The sequence below is a fragment of the Patagioenas fasciata genome, chromosome 3, assembly GCF_037038585.1.
Source record: "Patagioenas fasciata isolate bPatFas1 chromosome 3, bPatFas1.hap1, whole genome shotgun sequence".
NCBI lineage: Eukaryota > Metazoa > Chordata > Aves > Columbiformes > Columbidae > Patagioenas > Patagioenas fasciata.
In genome coordinates, this window is record NC_092522.1 from 27,432,854 (window position 1) to 27,457,642 (window position 24,789).

A 24,789-nucleotide genomic window follows, 5' to 3' on the forward strand; every position below is an offset into this window, starting at 1 on the left:
TGGAAAGAGATCAAAGTTGTCACCAATATGGCACGTGCTAAGGGGAAAAAAGGTACACAACATTGTGTTTTAGAAAGCCATTATGCAGTTCTACATTTAAAACGATGACCTGCGAGACTCTGAAGGATTAAGGAGGCACACAAAGCACGACAAAGTTCAAAACCACCCTGTCATGCAGCATCTCAGGGAGGTTTGGAAAGAGCTCACAGTTGTGACCGGGAAGGCTACTCCCAGCCCACAAAGCTGGAAGTGAATTTACATCTAATTTGGAGACTTTTTTTTCTTTAATAGTTACATTTTAAAATAGAGCATGTCCACTTGTCACAGAATGTGGCTGATCTAGAGGATTCAACAAATAACAAAAGCTCAGAAAATCAGAGCACAGTTTGGCATGAAATAAGTATAACCTCGTCCAAACGATTAAAAATAAATCTCTATATGTAAATACGTGTACCTGTGTAATCTACTCTTTTGACTGTGACTTGCTGAACAGCTATTAAAAGGGCACTGCTGTGGTACAAGAGACATGCTGGATGCTTTCACATTTTCTGAAATACCAAAACAAAACAAAAACAGATTAATTACAACTTGGTAAAGCTTTACATTCCCACAAGGGATGCCTTCAAAAGTTAAAACGTGCTTTCACTGAGCAAGCTTTCAAGGGAAAGTTACTTCAATCAGGAAGAAAATAATCATATTCTTTTTTTAGTGGGGAGCAGAACAGTGTGGTTTATATTTGCCAGTTTTTCTATAATGTAAAAATGTATTTTGATTTTTTTAATGTGTCATATAGAAACAGTGTATTTACTGCAACAGAACACAGATTTTTCAACTGTGCAGCAGAATAAATTAGAGGCAACATTCCATTTTTCCCCCTCACAGGGCATATGTAATTTCCTTTGACTGTGGCACACAATAAGTATTATTGAAACACAGCATTATTTAAAATTAAAATAAAATAAAAGTAAAAAAAACCACAAACACTGTACTAAAATTGGTAAGTAAATAAAAAAAGTAAGATAGGACTTTTCAGGGGGAAAAAAAATAGAGAGAAATTGCAAGTTAGACTTTTTTTAATCAAAACTGATTCATTGCTTTTTGCTTAATTAAACTCTTCAGAAGTGTGTGAAACATTGTTATACCTGAAAAATTGTTAATTTGTAAATCACAGGGACAAAAGGGCTCCACTGCAACTTTAAAGTTTCTATGCACGTAAATGTCAATAGAGTGCCTTCTCCATCATCAGCACTAAATTCACATTGATGCCTCTTTTCTTCTCTGTATTGATCCTTCCATGAGAACGTAGATTTGTATCTGTTAATTAATGCGTCCTGAAACAGCGTTTGTATTAATCAGGCAGATAAGAAAAATTGGATGCCTGCACCCTCATGACAACCGTAAAAGTGCTGGCCCTGATAAAATCGTGGATGGACCTCAATAAAAAAGTTCCTCCTTCCACTCAATAAACTAATCATCCTGCTTTTAATTATTCGGCAGAAAGATGTGTGGAGATTGGAGAATGTGTAAATCTATTTACTAACAGCAGTGTCTGGGAGGGAGAATGGGGCTGTCACAGGACGGTGCTGCAGGCGACGTTCTCTGTCCATCTGCTGCTGCAGAAAAACTCCTTCTTGAAAGACGGAAGGAACAGAAATGTGGAAGCTAATTGAAATCATGAATTCCTCCCTATAACCTTTCAAATGATTATTTCTTCTCCATTTCCCTCTTATTTATTTTAATCGTGGATGTGTTATTTTCCATTGTCACCTCTCCAAGGGTTTCCTGTTGTTGTTGGCTCAGGTTTTGTTGGGTTTTTTGGAGGCAGAGAGATACAGTTCTATCACAGGACTCAAAAGACACTAAGAGAAAATGAAAACAAATAAGTAGGGGGGGGAAACAGAGAGAGAGAACATGCAGCCAGTTTTATGTTTCATTTTTTATGGATGCCTGGTGGTTTGGATGTGAGGTTTTCTTTCTTTATTGTATTAGTTTTGCCGCTTAGTGCATATAGAGAAAATCTTGTTGGGAGTAGATGCCTTTCAGATTTGGTAGTTTATGATATATTCCTGCTTGACTGCAACTCCCGACTTTCAAAACAGAAAAACGCATTTAAGTATAATTGAACACCAGAAAGAATGTTCTTACAGCGGGAACCCTGTCAAAGGACATGTAAGCAGCTCCATAAACAACTAAATGAAAGCCTCAGACATGTCTTAAGACCCTTTAAGAAAAGCTTGACTAATCCCCTTTGATGATTTTATTAAGTACTTGTGGTTGATGGTGCCAACTGGCAAACTACTGCATTTCACCAACAGGCCAGGAAAATCGCTTCCTCTCCCCTATTTTTTTGTAGCTCCTAATGTGATTTGGATATTAGCAGTTTGATATAATAAATTAACAGGTACTGTAAACAAGAGTCTGAAAAAGTAAGACAGTAGAGATCTGATCCTATTAGGAAAGACGGCAGGGGGCAGGGGAAAAAAAAAAAAAGGCAAAAGTTAAATTCATTAAGAGGCATTTATTAAATTTTTGCTTGCCCTCAGGAAAAGGACAGTGTGACTGCTGTTATTCAGTTGGCACTTTAATATGCCACTCTGTTATTTCAACAAGTGTAGTAGAGGCAGAAGCAATTACAGAAATCATATCTTTTCTGAGAAGGGTCGGTGTTACTTCCCTTTCCCCTGGGGTTAAAGTTCAAAGAGAATTTTCCTCTTTGTGATAATCACTTTAATTCTATTGAAACATCAAATCTTACCTTTTTAAAAAATTGGTTGTTGTTTGTTTTTTTTCTCTCTGAAATGATCCTTCTTCCTTTATGGTAATGATGAACAGAGTCATCTGATCGCCGTTTCACAGCATCAGGTTTTAGAACTAAGCGTGAGTATTTCAGAACAAAGATGACATCATACAAATTACAGACTGTCACCGTAATACTCCCCAAATGAATATGATTCTTACAGAAAGAGCCTGCTCTTTAGAACTTTATGTGTTGATTAGAAAGGATGGGGAGGGGAGGAGCAAAAGCAGAAGGGACAAAATAGAGTATGTACTTGTTTTATCACAAAGTATGTTAAAACTATTAAAACAAATAAAAAAGAGGACCAGATTTCTGACAAATCCAAACATGCTTTATATTTTTCCTGTATTTTTTTCTTCTTCAGGATTCTCCACTTTGTCTCTAGCTGACCAGATGAGCCTTCTGCAGAGTGCTTGGATGGAGATTTTGATTCTTGGTGTTGTATACCGGTCACTTTCTTTTGAGGATGAGCTTGTATATGCTGAAGATTATATTATGGATGAAGACCAATCCAAATTGGCAGGCCTGCTTGACCTTAACAATGCCATACTGCAGCTGGTAAAGAAATACAAGAGCATGAAGCTGGAGAAAGAAGAGTTTGTCACCCTCAAAGCTATAGCACTTGCTAATTCAGGTTGGCAGAGTGGCATGATGGTTGCTACATTTTTAATATGTCACTTTTATTTCTTTCCTACATAATACTTTCTGCATGCTTGTTTTAAACAGAGTTTTAGAATAAGAAATTGCTAATCAGAACTTAGTCTGAAAGGGATCAAACAAAGCAGTTCAAATTAAGAAGAACTTTCTGGTTCTAAGTGGTTGTGGAATATGTTCCTAAGGGAGTGAAGAATACTGCATTGTGTGATTTGGCGAGTATCCCTTCAAATGAATATAGGTGTTGTTCCATAATCCAGGCAAGTCTGATCATTGCAATTAAAACAAACAGAAAGGATGCATGAGAATACGCTATATAAATTTTCTTTAAAAGTAGATACTGATTTATTTGCTAGGTTGAATTCAGGGTGCTGGAGGAGGGAGGGAATTCATATTTAATCTCTCAAGGACCGTACCTTGCCTTACGGATCCTCCGCATTGATGAGAATGCTTCTGCCAAAATTATTACCTATGCAGCAAGGGTTAAAAATCTCAGATAGAATTTTTTTGCTGCATTTGAATTTAAAAGTGCTGAAGCAGTGAATACTGTCAGATAAGTAAAAATCGTTTGTGCTTTGTTGTTTTTCCTTTTGTGTCTCCTTAATGCTTTATTGTGGTCTTAAGTCCCTTTTAGCATTTGCATAAAGTTCACGATAGATCCCTCTTTAATGACGTGCCGATCATTAGATACCTGCATGTCAATAACATGCTCTGATGCTATGTTCCATTGACAGTCACACCGTGCCCCTCCATCTGCTTTTGTTTTGACCCTATCTTTGAACTTTATCTTGGTTGCTGGCCAGTAGTTTTCCCTTTAATTACAAGAAGGAAACTGTCAATAAAATCTGTTAAATGGGATGCAATGAGTGGCTTGAATGGGCGGACGGCTATTTGTTCAAATTCTGCAGCATTCAAGGTATTGACAGTTTGTTTTCTGGGGCCATATGTGACGATCAATCTCAGGCTGGGCTCAGCCGCGCTGAAAAATGAAAAACCAGATTGCTTTTGCTTACTTGTGGATGACGACTTGTGATTTGGCGCGGTCCTAGCGAGATGAGACCTTCTGCCCAAATTGCCCCCCTGAGAGCCGGGACGCGTGACTGTTTTTAGAAATAATTTTTTAATTGATTTTGTAATTAACAGTTCATCTACAATATTGATGCATGAATCCTCAGATTGATAGGAGGGAAATTGTTTTCAACAATGAAGTTGTACTTTCCTATTTGTCTTTGTAATGTGATTTAGCACTCTGCATTTTTAATTGGAAATATAATTCAAAAACATGCAAAGCCAAAATGCTTATTAGTTTCCTTGTAAAATATTCTCCACCCCACTAACTTTGTCCTTAGTTTTAGAATATTATCTTATTTCCAGAAAAAAAATAATCTGGAAACGCTCCTCAGCGATCCAAATTATTTTTTAATTGAAGATTTATTTATAATTTTTGACTACTGTAAATAGACACTTGAGGATGCTTTGCACCCACAAGAAGCATTTTTCTCAAAATTGGTTGTGCTTAATGAACAGAGCAGGAAAGTTATCTGGCATTAGGAGTCTAAATTGAGAAGTGGTTTGTATTTATTTTGATTATCTAATTAAAAGACCGAAATAGAAATAGGTCTATAGTTTACATGGTGAAAAGGATAAAGGGCTAGAATATAAGAATATGATGTCAAGTACCACTTACACCTTTTTATTTTTCTCCCCAAAAAAGACATGCGGTGTTTAAGTAATAATAAAAGATACTGCTACCAAAAAAAGTTTAGTCATACATTGTGCATAGACTGTATCAAAATCATCTGTAGCTTCATTAACTTCACTGGGAATTACAACAAGGGTAATGTCAGAGATAAATACAATTCAGCACACTAAAATTCAGGGCACATTTATGTGAAAACATTAGCCCAGCAATTCGACTTCATTTTCAACAGCGTGTTTTGTCTGCTCACATTGAACATTTCAGCTTCAGGTTGTACAATGCAGCAGATACCAAACGTCTGTCAGCTGTAGCTGCACTAACCTGTTGGTGTAAAATAGCACCTGCAGAATGACAGCCCATCAGAGAAGGTCAGACCCCTAGTGTTGTAATTTACAAACGCTGGTAAAATTAAAATAAAATTAAAGTAAAATTATTTTTTGTCTTTTTGAATAGACAAAACCAGAAACAGCGTATTTTCACATAACTATAAACTTCATTAATGTTAATGCAGCTACATCCAAAAAAAAAAAAAAAGAAAATGCCATTATAAGATCAATCAGCTAGCAATTCACATTTTAATATATTTTGTTGCTACATCTGCTTTCTTCTAAAACTTCCACTATTTATTTTTCTAGTTTAAAATACCTTAGCCTTTTTATAGCTGTAGAGAGAATGGACAAAATATAATAAGAAATCTTAGGCATTTCAGACATTTTTGCCATATCCGTACTGTCTAGAAGGATTCCCAGGTTGCCTCTACTGTAAACAGTAGACAAAGATGGTTTTATAGCTGTGTATCTCTGTTAGTGATTTATGATCCAGTGTCATGGTACTTTCCCTGCTGGTGTATAGAAGCAGAAAAAGAAATTGTAGATTGTCTTCATGTTGATTGCATTTTGTTTAAATAAATACCACAAGCTTTGTTTTGGCCAACAAATCTCAGTATTGTGAGCATTAAAACACCCCAACTTTGCTTTAGGCCTAAAGGGTCTGCTTGTCCAGTACCTGATGTGAGATAATCCTGCCATTTGGTTTCTAAAAGATGGGGAGGAGGTGCCGTTTTTCAGGGAGATTCTCTGATGGCCCTTATGAAATGTTCCCTTTGCAGAGTTGGCCAGTGCCACACTGCTTCTGTAAATTTCCACAAATGCAAGAAGTATCACAGAATCACAGAATGTTAGGGATTGGAAGGGACCTCAAAAGATCATCCAGTCCGGTCTCCCTGCCTGAGCAGGAACACTTGTAGCAACCTTGTAGATTGTCACTGATTTCAAATGGAGTGCATATAGCAGCTGAAAAGTTTAAATGCAATTATAAGAGTGCAAATACATAGACATTTCAGCCCTGTGTATGTTAAAGTCTATACAGGCGTGATTTCACCAGTTACATTTAGCTTATAGTGCTTAGTATGGGATTTACCAGGTTAGTTTTAAACATCTGCATTGATTCGATAGTAATTAATACAACCTTTATGCTTGAACCCCAGAGAAATCCCTCTCACCGCAGTGTTGCCCTTGTCCCCTCAGTATCACAGGTTCTTTCTGTCTCTCTGCACTTCTCTACACAAAAGCAAGTAGGTACCTTGGAGCTGCAGGATGCAACTGCCCTGCGTTCCACCTCACACCGCCCCAATGAAGCAAGCTGGCACCAATGAGCACTTTGTTTACCCACGCAGAAAATCAACTTTGAATGGTTTCCAAAACATGCATGTACCAATTACTTCCTCTTGTGTAAGGGAAGGTGAAATATTTACAAAATATGTTTGAAGCATACACAAGTTGCACACGTGCACACTCCGATGTATAAAAGATGACCTGCTCGTCTCTTTTGTATTAGAAAATGCTTTCATGTATTGATTAGGTAATACTAAACAGGGAGTTGCAGGTGAGCAGTTTTTTGAAATTGCCTAATCAGTAAGGACTAAATTGTGCCTTCAGGCCAAATGTTGCAGAAGAGCTTAGGAGTCACAACGGAGAGCAGATTTTTAAGAGAAGCTCAGTTCCCGTCTCAGATCTAACATAAGGAACTAGAGTGTCAAAATACGTTAGCACACTTGAAAATCTGATCCATGTGTATCTGCCTAATAGGCTGCTGGCATCTTGAAAAATCTGACCCAAATGTGGATGCTAGGCACTTAAAAGTATAACCTCGTGCACTGTTGAAAATTTAATCTTAAATGCTAATACTAGCTGTCTAGCCTGTACCACCAGAAGGAGAAAAGGACCTCAGCTCACATCACAATTTCTGGTCTCTCTTATTTACTCTCCTAAAAAACACCCAGCACCCTTTCAGTACGAAATGAGTGAAAACCCAGAAGTATCTTATATATTTTATCGTAATGAAGCACAGCTTCCAACCCCTCTGCAATGAGCAGGGACATCTTCAACTAGATGCCCTCACTACCTATTTTAGTGGAAAGTAAGGCATTTCAGGAATAAAAAAGAGGTAGTTTAATGTCTTTTAACTTTTGCCTGTGGTTTTATTCACTGCTAATCCAGTTCTGTGAAATAATTTCTTTTCTTACTACATCTTCATTTCCTACTGTTTTGAGGCTTCAGTTTTCACGTCTCTCCTTAAAAGTAGGCCAAACCAGTACAATCCAGACTAAGATCTTATTCACTAAAATCAATCGTACAAGCCCTTTATTTACTTTTTTTTTTGGTTCCCAGTGCTTCTAATCCCTATGGACAAGGAATTCTTAATTTAGTAGTCTTTAATTTCCACCATATATTCTGATTGAAGTGTCTGCTTCCAAAGGCATCATCCAGATTTCAGGCCATTTTTTGCCATACTCTTTAGCAAAGGAAAATATTCTGTTCTCTTGGCCTAACTGTGCAGACACCAGCAAATAGTTCTGTTCAAGAAAGACAGGTAAATAGGTGGTCAAAATTAAGTATATTTGTTGACTCTACACAAAGAGGACCACAAGAAATATCTGGGGCAATTTCATTTCTAGACTGGAAAAGGATGGGAATTCTTGCTGGGTGAGGGAACCAAGAACCTAGTTTGATTTGTTATCAGCAATTTCCATGGGTTGCTTCTACCTTAAGCAATATGCTTTTCAAAAGGGCACTGTGTTGTGTTTCTCATAAAAAACTATACTGAAACACAATGTGGGCAAGCACTTTGCAAAAATGCAAGTTTCCATGTGTAAAACTGGTATACACCTCAGGCAGGGAAGGAAGGGGTTCTGTAATTCTGAGACAAGTTCATCCATCAGTAAACGCTTTGGTAGTTTTTGGATTGGCAATACAACCAAGATGATAAATTCCTCTTATTTGAGACATAATCCAGATTAGGATTTTGCTGGCTTTACATAAAGCAAAAAATGTTTTGCCTGCTGTTCTTACTCTTCATCCCATCCAGGCCTTGCAGGATCCTAAAACTGTCTGAACTGATTTATCCATTTGGGTTCGGGAACTGCTTGGTTGTGCAGCATCACAAACATCACAGCAATTGCTGTCTTTTGAGTACTTGTTGATATTTGCCTCTCTGATGTGCTTTATCACCATCTTAATGTGTGCATTCACTGCTCCGTACTCCCTGCTGCTTGATTCACTGTAATAATTTCTTCCTTTAGGATGCCTGAATTTTCTGACATGAAGAAATACTTCATTTGAGACCTCTGCATTTCTCCTGCTTCTTAGTGATGTTACGTACAAAGTACACACTTGCCAGCCTTTTAGTTTCCTCAGCACGGCATTTTGAGAGGTCTCCTTGCCCTTAGTTCAGTTGCTTTCCGGTCTTCAGCTGGTTGTCACCCTCTGTGGTGTGTTCTAACCGATTCCTGGGTGGCTGGATGTTTGTTTGCTGCATTTGAGATGAAGCTTGAATTTTAAGTGAGGTAGATTGTAATCTGAATTTCTGTCTGGACCTCGTGGTGTTTTTCTAGGATGAGAGCTCTAGTTTTCTTCCATTTCTGCGCAATGATACAATCTATTGGCTCATCAGAGCAGGTGCAATTCCATTTTCCCATCCTGTGATGGTGAAACAAAGCATTTGCAAGGATAAATTTGGATTCTCAAAGCGGAGCTCAGTGGGTTGCTGTCCTCGTTTGTTGATCTCACTCTCCCCCATCACAGGACTGTTCAGTAACAAGTTTTCCCCCTTCTAGATGGAAATCCCTTGTTCTCAGTTGCACATTGTGTCAGCAAGTCTCGAGTTTGTCTGTTGAGCCTTTCAATTTCACCAGCCTGGGATCCGTCTTTTGCAGGGCATTTAAGATCAAATCCTGTTTGCTTTCAGGTGACACTACTTTCAGATTACCCTGTTTAATTCCATTCTTTATATAGGCACTGATTTTTAAGTGTATTACATCTGGGTATAGGTTTCCTCTGAATATTACCTGTGGGCGATATAATTGTAAATTATCCACTGTCTATGAAGCTACTTTGAAAAAATAAAAAGTGTCATTTCTAGGCTTTTCTTGGTATAGGAAGTACATTCAAAATCTTTGTACATAATTTATAATTCAATTTCATATTGTCTGTGGAATTATTTCTTTATTTCTGGATTGTCACACAGACTCTGCATTTCCTTAAATTATAGTGGTTCTTGTTGACATTGCCCTCTCTTACTAGTGAGGATTTGGTTTATCAGCAGTAAGTTAACCTGCTCTGAATTCACTTCTACATCTGCCAGTCTGTAGTTACTGAAAAAATTTCTCTTTTATTTTTCCTCCTCTCTTCCCCTTGGCTAGTTCAGCATTTTCAACCATTTTCCTTATTTTCAAAGGCTCATGCCTGAGGGATTAAGATCTACATTTGTTTAATATCGGGGAAGAAAGTCTACGGTCCAGACTGCAAGGCTAAAACTTGCAGAAGGATCTTTGTAGAGATTAATATTTTCCTGAGCAATCTGCAAGTTGAATCATGGTCTAATTTAATAGCACAGATTTTGCATTTATACATTAGCAGACCCTAGAATGAATAAAGCTGAAATGAGTTTGAATCTTTTTTGAAAATGGGAAGTTAAATTATCATAGTGATTTGATGAAATAATTTTTAAATCTTCCGAGCTAAATCACCATTTTAAAAGAACAGTTTGAAGTCTTAATCTCTGTTTGGAAGTGCCCCTCTCTCTGATATTTTTTCTTACCCTATTTCAAGTGACAAAATCTGTTTCCCAAGGCGCAGCTTCCTAAACTGCTCCATGAAGCACCGTTTGGCAGCGAGCGCTTGCGTTAGGCTGGTGGAGAGCTGGCTGGTCACGTTCTCCCCAGCTGCTAAATTGATTTCAAAGACAGCAACAAATACATTAAATGCTTTACTACTATTACTTTTCCGTGTAAGCAATTGCTCTGTTTACGGGAGGGATGATACACAATCACCCCTGCGAGGAGAGGATAAGATCCCCTGTTTTCAGATGTTGCCCACACAGTGGAAAAGAGTTTGAGAGCATGGAGTGTAACAGCTGTATCAGAGGGCAGGTTTTGATTCTCCATCCGTTCTTGCATTTTCTGGGGGTTCTCTCTTCCTCTTTTCCCTCCTCATGCACTTTCTGTATAAGAAATGCATAGACCATATATATTTCTAACGCTGCAGGCCAAATTGCTGTCCAAACTGCAGAGCTCAAGATCTCGGGGAAGTTTCATCTCTGTGCAAAAAATATATTAGTCTGGACTCCATCCATCTATTCGCAAACTCAGACATGGTTGCAGTTACAAATACTGATTCTGGGAAGAATCAGACTGGTTCCGTACTGGGTTAAAAACTAAACATTTCTAATCAGGTTTGTCAGAAAAGTCTGTCTCTTTATGCAGCATGGTATAAAAAATTCACAACGGTCAATCTTTGACGTACTGGGCATCTTGTTGCCGATAAAATGTTCTGATTTGGCTTCCCAGCAAATCTGGTCCTGGCATGGTGGGTTTGGGGAGAGGAGGCAAAGATGGGTAATTTCTGAGCAAACTGTGCACAATTAATGGAAAAATTATTTGGACTAGCACATCGTGTGTTCTGTAGCACAACAGTGAATATCCAAGGACTTGGTAAAGCGTCAGGGTGTAAAGATGACAATTTGTTTGAAGTTTGCATTCCAAATTAAGCCTGGTGGCTGGACACTATGCTTAAGACATCAGTCACGTTTGTATGTGTGTGTTAGCATGTCTGTATCGATTACATCTGTTTGTAGAACACAGAATTCAGGGATTTTCTCTTATTGACACAGAATTATTTAATAGAATTGCCATATTAGAAAACTATCAAAAATGTATGGATTTGGGAAATGGTCTCACATGAATTAGAACTAAATTTTGCTAGAGGTAATATTGCCCTGTCATCTTTTTTTAAAATGTCGTAGCTTTCTTTTTCCCTAAGAGAGATATTTTTGCGTTTCTCTGCTTTCAGCACAGTGCACCTTGATGTGCAGTATCGCATCCTGGCAGCGTATGTCTTAACTGCATGCTTCTTAGAGCATGTATTCGCTAAGAGTCAGAATTATTAAACATGTAAAATTCCCATAGGACTCCATTATGTGTAATTAACAGATAAACTGTCATCAGAATCAATAAAACGTGCTAAATGATCCAAACTTGTATATAATTAAGTGTCTGGTTTAGAGCAGGAGCTGTAACTTTTATCTTTTTTTTCTTCTCAATTTGCACATTTGTTTTGACAATAGAAGCTGGAACATTTTTGTTAACCTGTTACTTACTGGTTTGTGTTTTGGTTTACATGTTTGTGTTTGAAAAGAGAGAGGTGTTTGCTGTCTGGCCTAATTATCTGAGGAAGTAGCTGCACGTCAGCTTTTAGGAAGCAAATCTTAAATGCATCTTAATTCTCTGAATGTGATTCAGGTATTTGAAGCACGTGCGAAATTTGATGTTGTTATCATCAACAGAGTAAAACATTAATATCTGTCAAAATAGTGATCTGGGGCATCATACTGCTTAATACGGGGCTTGGTAATGATGATAGAAGTGAGCTCTTTACCATTCAGCTTCTCAGCATTGTTCTGTGTACAAACAGGAGTTTTATTCCATAACCAAAAATGAAGATGCAAAGCAGCCTTTTAACTAAGTAGAGTTTTCAAGGACACAATTTAATAATGCCGTGTCCCAGTTTCACCCTGAGCTAAGCTTGCCCAGTGCAGCCTACCCCTAGGACCTGTACCCCCTGGCAGCAGTTACATTTTCATACGGTGTTTTATTGGCTCTGTATGTCTGTGGACCATCCAAATTTTGGTAGCTGACAGGGGCTGTTTAGTGGCCTCTTTCACCTATGATTGTTCTTCCTTGCTTGCGTTCACCTCACTTTGGACCACATCAGGGGTTTTTGGCATTTATGACTACATAAAAGCCAGAGAATTAGGGCTGCTCGTCCAAAGTCATCTCAGCATGGTCCAGTAACTGCGTGTTCTCAGGGACATCTTCCCTTTCTGTATCTATGCTGTTGAGGGTTTTACAGTTATTTCAGTTAGATCTTTTCTTTTTATTTCACACTTCCATTGCTTTAATCTTTCCAGGTCATGTAGCAGTTTAGTCTAGTTCTTCATGTGTATTGTGTCTAGGCTTGTCACTCAATATTTACACCACCAAAACATCTCACCTGGAAAGGTATAGGGTGAGGTGCTTGCTTTGAGTGATTCAGAAAAAATGCAAAACCCCAGCAATAACAAGATAAACCACCCTCTGAGTGTGTGGGAGAGAAGGATTACACCTTGTAGGAGATGTTAACTTCACAGAGCAAAAGCTCTGTGTAGCCTGTTGGTGTAAATGTGCCCAAGGCAAAAGATTTTGCTAAACCTATCAGGAAATCGCATCAAACCTGTTTTTCCCTCGTGTCAGTGCGGTGGTCCTGATCCCGTGATTCGTGTCCCCTGAGCAAGTGTGTAACAACCGACTGGGGCTTCCAACTCCCCAGCCTCAGAGTCTGCCGCAGGATTTGACCCCGCTTCTCCACAGCAGGGCAGTCATTGTCGCTTCCCTGGCAAAATGCAGACCTCCATTCACACAGCCAGTTGCCCTGTGGCTCTTTGTTTCTTCAAAGCAGTAAGAGATGGAGCAGCAAGGGTGACCGTTTCACTAGTTTGAGGAGGATGAGGAGAAGGATATTACTTAAACAAGAGTCAGTCATACATTTGTACTTCTGCAGTGGTTCCTCATACTTTCCTGAAGGTCAATATAGAAGTTAGTGGGTAATTATCTTCCTTCTTAAAAGAGGATGGACAGATCCTTTTGGGTCCCTTCCAACTTATGATTCTGTGATTCTAACCAGTAAAATTGTTGTGCAGCCATAGACTTCTCTGACTTCTGGCACACCAGACTGAAACCTCTGTTGTTCCTTTGTTTTGCAGACTCGATGCACATAGAGGATGTCGAGGCAGTGCAGAAACTTCAGGATGTCTTACATGAGGCTCTGCAGGATTACGAGGCCGGGCAGCACATGGAAGACCCACGTCGCGCAGGCAAGATGTTGATGACTCTCCCGCTTCTGAGGCAAACCTCCACCAAGGCTGTGCAGCATTTCTACAACATCAAACTGGAAGGCAAAGTCCCCATGCACAAACTTTTTTTGGAAATGCTGGAGGCCAAGGTCTGACTAAAGCATCATGGGCTTTCCCATCATGCACGTTTTAAAAAAAAAAAAAAAAAAAAAAAGGGAAATAAACAGGATAATAATGGCAAAGAAACTTAGTGTTTAATTAAGGAAAAAATGACTGCACTGATATTTAGCAGCAAGACTGTGAAGCAGCTTTCAACTTTTTCTTCTGTGTCTTTCTGATGCAGTTTTTCTTTTCCTTTTCCTTTTCTCTCTTTTCCTTTCTGTTCTTTCCTTTCCTTTTTCCTTTTCTCTTTTTTTCTTTGCTGCTGAACTTTTTAAAAGAGGTCTCTAATTGAAGAGAGATGGAAGCCAGGCCTGCCAAAGGATGGAAATCCATAATATGGATGCCAGTGAACTTATTATGAACCATAATGTCCCCAATGACAAAGGAATCAAAGAGAGAACCACCGTACCTAGCAGTACAGTACAACACGATGAACTGACTGAATGCAGTATTAGATTTCATAGGAGCAGTCTCTAATTAGACGACTAAGCGACGATGCATCGGCTGCTTCTTATCATTGCATTTTCCATCTAGATCAGTTACAGCCATTTGATTCCTTAATTGTTTTTTCAAGTCTTCCAGATATTTCTTAGGTTAGCTACAATGTAACTTTTTCAGGGAATAGTTTAAGCTTTATTCATTCATGCAATACTAAAGAGGAAAGAAATACTGCATTTTTGTGCTGGCTTGAACAATGATGAACAATAATGAAGGACAAATGAATCCTGAAGGAAGATTTTTTTAAATGTTTTGTTTCTTCTTACTAACGGAGATTTTTTTGTACCAGCTTTACCAGTTTTCAGCCATTTATTAATGTGGGAATTTATCTTACTAAAGCAATAGTTGAAGGGAAGGTGCATATTATCACGGATGCAATTTATGTTGTGTGCCAGTCTGGTCCAAAACATCCAGTTTCTTAACATGAGCTCCAGTTTATAACTAAATGTTCACTGACTCAAAGGATTAGATTACACCTACAGTATAGCCGAGTAGTCTAACATATAAATACTCCATGTCGAATACCAATCTGTAACGGAGTTAGGAGACAGCGACTGTACGAGGGTATAGTTGCTACGTGATTTCTTAACTGCTTCAGTTGCAAATGAACGAGATATACCGCCTGTTTGCGAAATTATAACCTCACACGCAGAAAAACCCTATGAACCAGTAGTAGCTTAGAGGCAATAAGGCAAATGCCGGTGTTTGCAAAATTAAGAAATCGGAGCAGTAGACTTCTGACCAAATTGAAGAATTTAACACTTCTATACCTTATTTATTGATTTAGATTTCGTTTTGTAAATGGCAATCTTTAACAAGTAGCTAAACCAGTATACGTGCTTTTCAACCAGTATTGTCACAGCATGGAAGTCAGTCAGTTTCAAGACTGTTACGAGGTGTAATCTAATGTATAAACCGATTAGATGCCCCCAGAAAACTACAGTCGCTAAATAACCAATAAACAATAACCTCCATCAAATGCTATACCAATGTACCAGTGTTAGTAGCTGCTCCCTGTACTATGTGAACATCCTTATTCTATGTACACAGATGTAATTAAAATTGTAATCCTAACAAACAAAAGAAATGTAGTTCAGCTTTTCAATGTTTCATGTTTGCTGTGCTTTTCTGAATTTTTATGTTGCATTCAAAGACTGTTGTCTTGTTCTTCTTGTGGTGTTTGGATTCTTGTGGTGTGTGCTTATAGACACAGGGTAGAATTAGAGACAATATTGGATGTACAATTCCTCAGGAGATTACAGTAGTATATTCTATTCCTTACCGGTAATAAGGTTCTTCCTAGTAATAATTAAGAGATCGAAACTCCAAACAAATACTCGTTATGAACAGATACACACTGAAATCATAATATTTTCAAAACAAGGGATAATTTCTGTAACAGTTTATTATAGAATACCAATGTATAGCTTAGAAATAAAACTTTGAATATTTCAAGATTATAGATAAGTCTAATTTTTAAACGCTGTAAATATAGCTTTTATTCAATCATCTCTCAGATGTTGTTATTAACTTGCTCTGTGTTGTTGCAAAACTTTTTTGGTGCGGACAAGTTTCCAAAACTATTGCTACGTTGTGTGCTTTAAACAAAATAACAATGGGCTGATGCTCAATCGGCCTTGTGCTAGGCAAAAAAAAAACTGTGTATCTATCATTAGCTATATGGGACTATATTGTAGATTGTGTTTTCTCAGTAGAGAAGTGACTGTAGTGTGATTCTAGGTAAATCATCATTAGCAATTCATTCAGATGGTCAATAACTTGAAATTTATAGCTGTGATAGGAGTTCGGAAATTGGCACATCCCTTTTGAAAAATGTCAAAGAAAAAATACAACTCCTGGGAAAAAGGTGCTGATTCTATAAGATTATTTATATATGTAAGAGTGCAAAAAAAGAAGTTTATTTTCCAGAAAGTTTGTGCAGGGTTTAAGTTGCTACTGTTCAAGTACACTATATATATAGAAATATATAATATAAATATTGTTTTTGCTGTATCACATTAAAGAACTTGGGCTTCAGGGTCAAAAGCCAATCGCCTAGAAGTATACAAAAACACACAGAAAATGGAGATGTGTTAAAGGCACACGGTGCAAACTTTAGTTTTCGTTTTCCGTAATTTTTTGGAGCTGCAAAAGAACAAGTATCTTAAGGCTGTAAAAGCGTTACCTGAAACAAAGCGAAAAGAACTGCACGGGCTTTATAATGTTGTTCATCTTAAACCTTGCTGGAGGAGAGTTCTTTCAAGACCACTTGCTTAATGTGAAGTGTTGGGAAAATTTCAAAGGGTGTATGTTTTAGCCATAACAATTTAATTTCTATTTTTGCTTCATTTTTTAATTTTTTTCTTATTTAAAGCAATATGATTGTGTAACTCCCAGAAGTTACACATTTGTTTCAATCAGATCAGATTGTTGTATTTATTCCACTATTTTGCATTTAAATGATAACATAAAAAGATATAAAAAATTAAAACTGCTATTTTTCTTATAGAAGAGAAAATGGGTGTTGGTGATTGTATTTTAATTATTTAAGCGTCTCTGTTTACTTGCCTAGGAAAACATTTTATGGCAGTCTTATCGTGCAAAGATCGCAAAAGGACAAAAAAAATTAAACTGCTTCTAATAATCCAGGAGTTGCATAATAGCCAGTAGTTAAAAACCGAAACAAAACAACAAACAAAAACAAACATGTCTATAGCTGTAGATGGGCTTCACATCTGTATAGCAATCAACTGTATATTTTTGTGATGTGTATCATACCGTGTGCTCCAACCAATGTCCATTTGTGTAAATGTATTTATTTTATATTGTATATATTGTTAAATGCAAAAAGGAGATATGATTCTGTAACTCCAATCAGTTCAGATGTGTAACTCAAATTATTATGCCTTTCAGGATGATGGTAGAGCAATATTAAACAAGCTTCCACTTTTGATTGCTTTTATTTTATTTTTTGTGTTGTGGGGCTTTTTTGTTTGCTTGTTTTTTTTTTCCGGAGAAGAAAACAGAACAATTAGTGTTACCTTTTGTTACTTCCATTCAAAGAGAAGCCAGCGCAGCGTTATCCCTTCTCCCTTGAAGCACAATATGAGTGTAAATAAATGCTATATAAAGCCTTGTCAGAATGAATTCCAGTGTGGTACAAGACATTTTGCATACTCTTAAATATGCAAAATGTCTCATAGCGCATTAGAATTCAGGCTGACAGGCCTTTATATAGCACTTATTTAATCTTAAAGCATCTTCACATCAACCTGCATTACTCAAAAGCATTACCTCTCTGTCAATGTCATAAAAGAAAACTTTCCCACTATTTTAAGATCACATCAATATTGTCTAGAAGTACTTATTTGCTTTCTCCATCAACAGCCAACTCTATCATTCATTGCCTGCTGCGGAAGACTCCTTTTATGTGTTCTGGGTAAAGAAAAAATTAAGAAATCTGTATTATTTGATCCAGCTTTTCTGAATGGAAATAAATAGCCGCCAGAGCAATAATATAGATCGGTGTTAATGACGGGTTGTCAGGATCCAGGAGGTTTCGCAGGGCGGCTGCAAAGGGGCAGCGAGAGGCCCCTCTCTCAGCCTCGCGCCCCGGCGCTCGGGGCAGCCCCTCTGTCCTGCCCGCCCTTCTGGAACCCTCACAGAGGTGCTAATGTCTGCTTTTCTTGCTTTTTTTAGCCTATCGTGATAGCAGTTTGTCCGTTGTGGTTGCCAACGTGTCTTTCACCTTTGCTGCCAGTGGCTCACAGGAGGTTCTGGCTGATGGCACGGGGCCGCTGAACAGGGCGATGGTGGTCGGAGACGGGAGCCGGGGTAGCGCCGGGGGCTTCTTGTGCTTCACAGTCTTTCAGTAGTGATACGCCTTGAAATGGGAGGGCACCTTTGCCTTTCTAGTGCTATGTTCTGTATTTTAGCCTAGGAAACAAGGCATTGTTTTTGAGTAAAAGGAGCAGCAGAACAATAGAAAGATGAATCCAGTGTGGACTCTTCAGAGGAGGTCAGAACTGGGTTTTAGTGGTGACGCTGCTGTGTACACAGGCATGCATACATACACATATACGCATGCACAGAACTGTTTTTTTTTTCCTCTTTTTTCAGTGTTCTATCTTGAATTATTGCAAAGTACATCGTCAAAAGAAAATGCAATACTGCACCGTAATTTAGAATAATAGAATCATAGAACCATAGAATAGTTCAGGTTGGAAGGGACCTTCAAAGCTCATCCAGTCCCACCCCCTTGCAATGAGCAGGGACATCTTCAACCAGATCAGGTTGCTCAGAGCCCTGTCCAGCCTGGCCTGGAATGTCTCCAGGGATGGGGCATCTGCCACCTCTCTGGGCAACCTGGGCTAGTATTTTACTACCCTAATAGTAGATAATTTCTTCCTCATGTCTAGCCTGAATCTCCCCTCCTTTAGGTTAAAACCAGTAAAAGTGATAAAAGTAGCATTGCAAATTGTTCACACAAAAAGGGAAAAAATATCCAGTTGTCAACAGTGGCACTCAGCCTTCCTCAACACGTGATTGTATCTACTCGCTGGTTAAAAGTTTCATATGCAATTAAAATATCACATTATTTCTGTACCACTTTCCACGAGAGGATCACAGAGCACCATACAATCTTAAGTATAGCATCACAGGGACAAAATACAAGGAACACTGAGGTGAAGCCACTCCTAGGAATGCAGGGCTGTTCTGTTTTTTGTCTTCCTGTCTCCTCCCTACGCTGTGTCTGTAGCAAAGCCAGAATGGGCATAGAAATCCCTTGGAAACATTTCAGTAGGCAGAAAAGTTTCGGTAGGTATCTGTGGGGGATTTGGCTGAGAGCACAAACCTCTCTAAAATATGACAAGAGATACTAAACGTTCAAAGGAAAAAAAAAAAAGGCTTGGGGCAGTGGCATTTGTAGCTTGACCAACGCACCCTGCTGCACCACTTGGCTCAAATAAGGAGATGGGCGAACCAGGAGCATCTCCCCACCCTGCATAAGGCTCAGCTCTGCAAATGTGCTGAATTGGTTTACACTGCCCTTCCCTCCCCTCCACCCCCCAGTGAAAGGAGCCATCCCAGAGAAGAGCCGGGTTTCGCGGCTGTGGGTGCTGGCTTGGCAGCCTCCTGTCCTGTCCCCTCCTGCCATGCCAGCCTGGCCCGGAGCCCCCGCCCCCCCCGTGTGCTCCGCTGGCACTTGCGCCCGCTCACAAGCTGGCGATGCCGTCAGCGCTGATGCAAAAGGGAAACGTGCAGCCTGCTGAGCCAGCTGCTGGATGTCATGGGGCTTCTGATGGGCTCCAGGGCTGCTTCTGGGCTTCGCATCCAAACAATCATCTAACTTGATGGAATTTGGGTTTTTTGTTTGGTTGGCTGTTTGGTTTTGGTTTGTTTGTTTGTTTGTTTGTTTCTTTTTAACCTTGTGAGTTCATAGTGTGAAAGGCCTGGGAAACACCAATAAAGAGTAATCTGGTGTGGTCCCTTCAGCTGATTCATAGAGAAAGAAATGGCGTGGAAATCCTGCTCCATTCAGTGCTATTGCATGTGTAGTTACACACTGCCAATGCTGCTGAAACTCCAATAGAGGTTAACTATAGCAAAAAAATCAAAAAACAAAAACAGAAAACCAAACCACCACCACCAAAATTAAAAAAAAAAAAACAACAAAAAAAAACCCACCAAAACCAAAACAAAAGATGGATTCTGAAAAATAACAGAGATGGAAATATTGTCCTTAGTAGGCCAAGCCCCTGTGCTGTGCTGTTCATCTCTAAGTGTCCTCCTGCAGCATCACCTGGGAATACCCTACTGGGGAAAAAACAAAACAAAAAAGCACAGAAATACCTGAGATATTTTGTGTACAGGCTTTTGCAGCAGAAAACACCATCTTTTTTTTTTTGAGCATTACCTTACCTGGCTCCTGCACTAAACTCAAGAATGGGACAGCTTCCATCTGTTTTCTGCTTTTTTTTCTACAGCCTTTGTTTTCCTTAGCAGCTTTTTTACTTGCACCTTTCCTTTACTTTGCATTTCATCTCTCTTGTGTAATGTAGGTCTCTGATTTCACATGGCACTTTGCTAATTACCATATCCTTCGTTATCCAGCCTGCCTGCTGTAGCTGCCTCATGATGCTGCCTGATAAGATGCTGATTCTGTGTGTATAGGTTGTCTCTAAAATATAGATAATAAACTTCCTCCTTGTGGTTGCTGTTAAAGAAGAAGAAGAAAAAAAAGTAACTACAGAAAAGAATATGGGTGCATTCATTTGCTTTTAACATTTTTATTCACAAGTGTTCAGGAGCGTTTGCGTTGTCACATCCCAGCCATGCTAATCGTTAGTATTTTGTGACAATTAAAGGCCACTCTTTCTTAGCATTCAGATTCCCAAGCCTGGCTCCTTACAACCTCCGCTAATATAAAAAAGCAAGTGGCGGTAGATTGATTACACACAGGCTCTTATTATTAAGCAGAACAGAAAAGAAAGGAATTTCAAAATATAATCCTCTGTTCCCAGGAGTATTTGTCTTGTTCTCCATGAAGTTAAAGGTCTGAAATAATGTGCCCATCAGGAGCTCAATGTTGCATGTCCATGCCAGTTGGTCCAAGGGCTTGTTATGATGGTAATGACCTGCTGAAACGTGAGCTTTGATGGCAACAATACAATTGCTACCAGCTCACCCGCTGGGAGAAATATTTTATTATTGTCAAATGCCCTCCGCAGAGATTTGTTTTGCCTGTTCCTGTTTAAATTAAATTCAGAGCAGAACTGCATTATTATTTCTCTAGAGTATATTTGAAATAAACAACTAGTCTCCAAATTTAGGATTCCTGGTTAGTTTAAATTTTCTTATTAGCAGAAAAATTACAATAGGTGACAACATAGCTGCAGGAATATTATTATGGCAGCCATACAAGAGATTTACACACTGAGAGCATGGCCTAAAAGCACAAGAACTCCCTTCTACTTTACAAATGCCAGCCAAATTAATAATTAACTGTGCTGTAAATTCTCCAGCCTTCAAGAATGATGTCAATGCTCTTCTGTGTCACACTAGAGGAATTTTGTCATAAGACTAAGTGGTGTTCTTTATAAAGAGCGTTACTTATACGCAGAAAGTGGCCCAAGAAAACAGCCCTTGCCACTCCATATTACAGCAGCTCAGCGAGCGAGTGACAGCAGGACTTCAGAGTCATTTACTGCTGCTTTCTCAAGGCAAAACTATCTCCTTACGCCTGTGAAACAGAGCAAATTTTGTTCCACATTAAATGGGCCAGATTATCTCTTCCACAAGCTAAAGAGACAACACTAAATCCCAGCTCATGTAATTTCCTTCAAAATTGTTCTGCTCGGGCTGGGTGTTCCCAGGAGCACCACCAGCAGAATGATCCAGCGATTCAGTGGTACTTAAATTGGCAGATGTCGGAGATTTAAGACAGTCCCGAAGCTTTAACGCAAATCCTCTACTTCTGTACTGCCTCGTGGCCTCTCCTCAGCCGGTGCCACCGTGTCTGCCCATTGCCCAGCACCCAGAGCCGGGAGGGGGGCCAGGGACATGCTGTGGGTTTGTGTCTTTGTCTTGCTACAAACAGGCTCTAACCCTGTGTTGCTTGTTCATGGAGCTGAGAGGAGAAGCAGAGTGGCCCAGTTGTCCGCTTGCAGGTTTGCGTTTTTTCTCTGTCTTTGGGGTGCTCACGCCAGTGAAAAGCTGCTCCATCTCAAGACTGGGTGATTTTTGTACACCTGTTAAAAGTGATCATCGCCCTGTACTCAGTGCTGGTGAGGCCACATCTCAAATTCTGTGTTCAGTTTTGGGCTGGAGAGAGTTCAGAGGAGGTGACGAGGCTGGTGAGGGGTCTGGAGCACAAGTCTGATGAGGAGCGGCTGAGTGAGCTGGGGCTGTTCAGCCTGGAGAAAAGGAGGCTGAGGGGAGACCTTATCGCTGTCTGCAACTGCCTGAAAGGAGGTTGTAGCATGGAGGGTGTTGGGCTCTTCTCCCAGGTAGCAAGTGATAGGACAAGAGGAAAAGGCCTCAAGTTGTGTAGATTGGGCATCAGGAAAAATTTCTTCACAGAAAGATTTGTGAAGCACTGGAACAGGCTGCCTAGGGAAGTGGTGGAGTCGCCATCCCTTGAGGTGTTTAAAAGGCATTTAGATGAGGTTCTTAGGGACATGGTTTAGTGCTGGGGTTAGGTTAATAGTTAGACTCAATGGTCTTGACAGTCTCTTCCAAAATGATTCTATGATTCTATTCTAAGATGCTTTACTGAGAGAGGCACTTGACTAGTGCCAGGCAGGCATCTCAGCATGGACATGGTGATACCTCTAAGCTAATGGTGTGAGGGTAGGTTATCTGCCCCACAACAAAACATCAACCGTGCAAGGTTTGCAAACAACGTGTGTTCACCTGGCTGGGCCCTGGGCAACTAGCTGCAGTAGTCCCCCAGAATGCATTTTAAAGAGGAAGTTAGAGGGTAAATGGCAAGTGAAAGGGCTTAAAAGATAAAAGGTATTTTTAAATGGCAAGTGCTTTATGAATCACACTCCTAACACTCTCCAGTTCAATCTACCACGCTCTGTCTAGTTTCACAGCTTTGTTGGGAGTGTCCACAAGGTGAGGGACCAGCAGTAGGAGGAAGTCAATAAGGGCACGATTCTCATATCAGGCTGTGAAGGAGTCACAGAAGTGCCAGTATTACTTGCCAGAGGTTAACTTGGGGTCTGTAGGGCTCCTCAATGGTACTGAGTGGAAAAACTCCTCAACAGCCTCAGTGGTCTCCTTCTTCACTGATATCCCAATTTAAATTAAAAACAACAACAACAACAACAACAACAACAACAACAACAACAACAACAACAACAACAAAAACCCACAGAAAAACTGAGTGTGAATCCCAAGGAGCATCTCTATATTCTGAAGCAGAAGTGCTTCAGTCTTCCCAAGGGCCTGCAAGCTTATTGCTCCACAGGCTTGCCAGTTACACAGGTCTCTCTCCATACCCACAGCTGAACCTTCACCGAATATTTTGTCCTTTCCTACAGAAGAAAACCATCTTAATAAATCAGATGTCTACAGCCTATTGAGGCTGAGCTGTACAGCTTGGTGGGAGAGATGGAATAACCTCCCCAAGCAGGGGCTGAATCCCAGATCATGCCCACAGTTTCCACTTCAGTTAATTCAAGGCACATTCTTTCCAGTCTGCCGTGAAACCTCAGCATAATTGTACAGCAGTTTTCCATAATCACAAAAGAAGCGATAAACCAGAAAATCCTCCTCCCACCCAGCTTTCTCACTTCTCCATATTCCCCTCCAGGCTCCTCCTCTCTGCAGGACCAGCACTGTGTCACCAATGTTGGCCTCAAACACTGCATTTAAGGCAGGGGGTGGAGGAAAACACTGGTTTCCTTCCCAGAAGCAAAGCTCTTGGCTCATGGCACTGACCCCCTCGGTTGTTTTCATCTGGAAGAAGTAGTTGAATAGCAGCATAAAGTTTCTTGGGGCTGGCCCTGGGGATGCCATGGAACAGAAGTTACCTGTGTTCCCAAGACTGGTGTGAGTGGTACTTAGTGGACACTACAGAGTATCTAATTAAAAATTTAAAAAAAAAAAAAAAAGAGCACTGCAATGTAGTCTCACTAGACACTTGTTTTTTTCCTTTCTGGCTGGCTGGCACTGCAGTCTCCATGTGACTTCCACACCATTAGCTTTCTCTGAAAGGGCTCTTCCCTAAAAAAGGTGCTGTGTTCATGTAGTTTAAAGACACTTTGGGGTTCGCCCCATTCCCAGGTGACTGGCTCAGTGTCAGCCTACCCTGGCAGATATATATTGCTCCAGAAGATCAGGCATATACCGGAGCATCCTGGGTTGGTCCCTTTTCACTACATTGGGTAATCTAAAAACTGCAGCATGACCTTTCTGCAACAGCAGCTGCTGCCACAGAGGACAACACAAATAGCTAACAGCAGCACCAACAACCTGGCTATGAGTGTTTTCTCATGAGTAGAAACAGGGCGAATGAAAACGAATCCATGATTATGAGTTTCTGTCCTGTTCTTGTTTGGTTACGTGAACTTGGACATCCATTTACTGGCTCTTTTCCATCTCTAGGGTGGAGATAAGCTCCCATGTTCCACTAATACCATGAGAAATAATGACTCAGTCCATGTATATAGACAAGGACTGATACTGTCTGTGTATTCCACTCCTTACAGATGGACAAAATAAACTGCTGTGGGAGGGAACAGGTCACTTCCTGAGGCCAATTCTGGAAATTGTAAGGCAACAACAAAGGATGCAGACAACTACAACACTGAGCTGAGTTTGCTTTGCATCTTGGATTTGAGTAAAATGAACAAGTTCTTCAATTTCTTCCCATGACTTTTCATCCTCTCCCATTTATATCTTACCTTCTGACTTCAGCAACAACAAAAAAATTGTCTTTGATATATTTGAAAGTGAGGTGCATTGATGGATTTCAGGCAAATTGTTGAGATGTGGTTTGAATATGTTTTAAGACATAAACGTGCCTATACTTGCAATAAATGAGGTTTTACATAGTTCCTACACTGATTCTCTTGCTCCTTTG

The 24,789-nt window shown here is 39.7% G+C and overlaps 1 protein-coding gene across 17 annotated transcripts in view; it reads left to right on the plus strand.

Annotated features, from left to right (window-relative positions):
* The window catches only part of ESRRG (estrogen related receptor gamma), a 403,168-nt gene extending 386,022 nt beyond the window's left edge, over nt 1-17,146 (plus strand). For all 17 annotated transcript variants that reach the window (XM_065834216.2, XM_065834226.2, XM_071805980.1 and 14 more), the window contains 2 exons: nt 3,162-3,431; nt 13,446-17,146. In XM_065834216.2, coding sequence (XP_065690288.1) covers nt 3,162-3,431; nt 13,446-13,690 — 515 coding nt within the window. In that variant the 3' untranslated portion in view covers nt 13,691-17,146. The remainder of the gene's footprint in view (nt 1-3,161; nt 3,432-13,445) is intronic.
* The last annotated feature ends 7,643 nt before the right edge of the window (nt 17,147-24,789 follow it).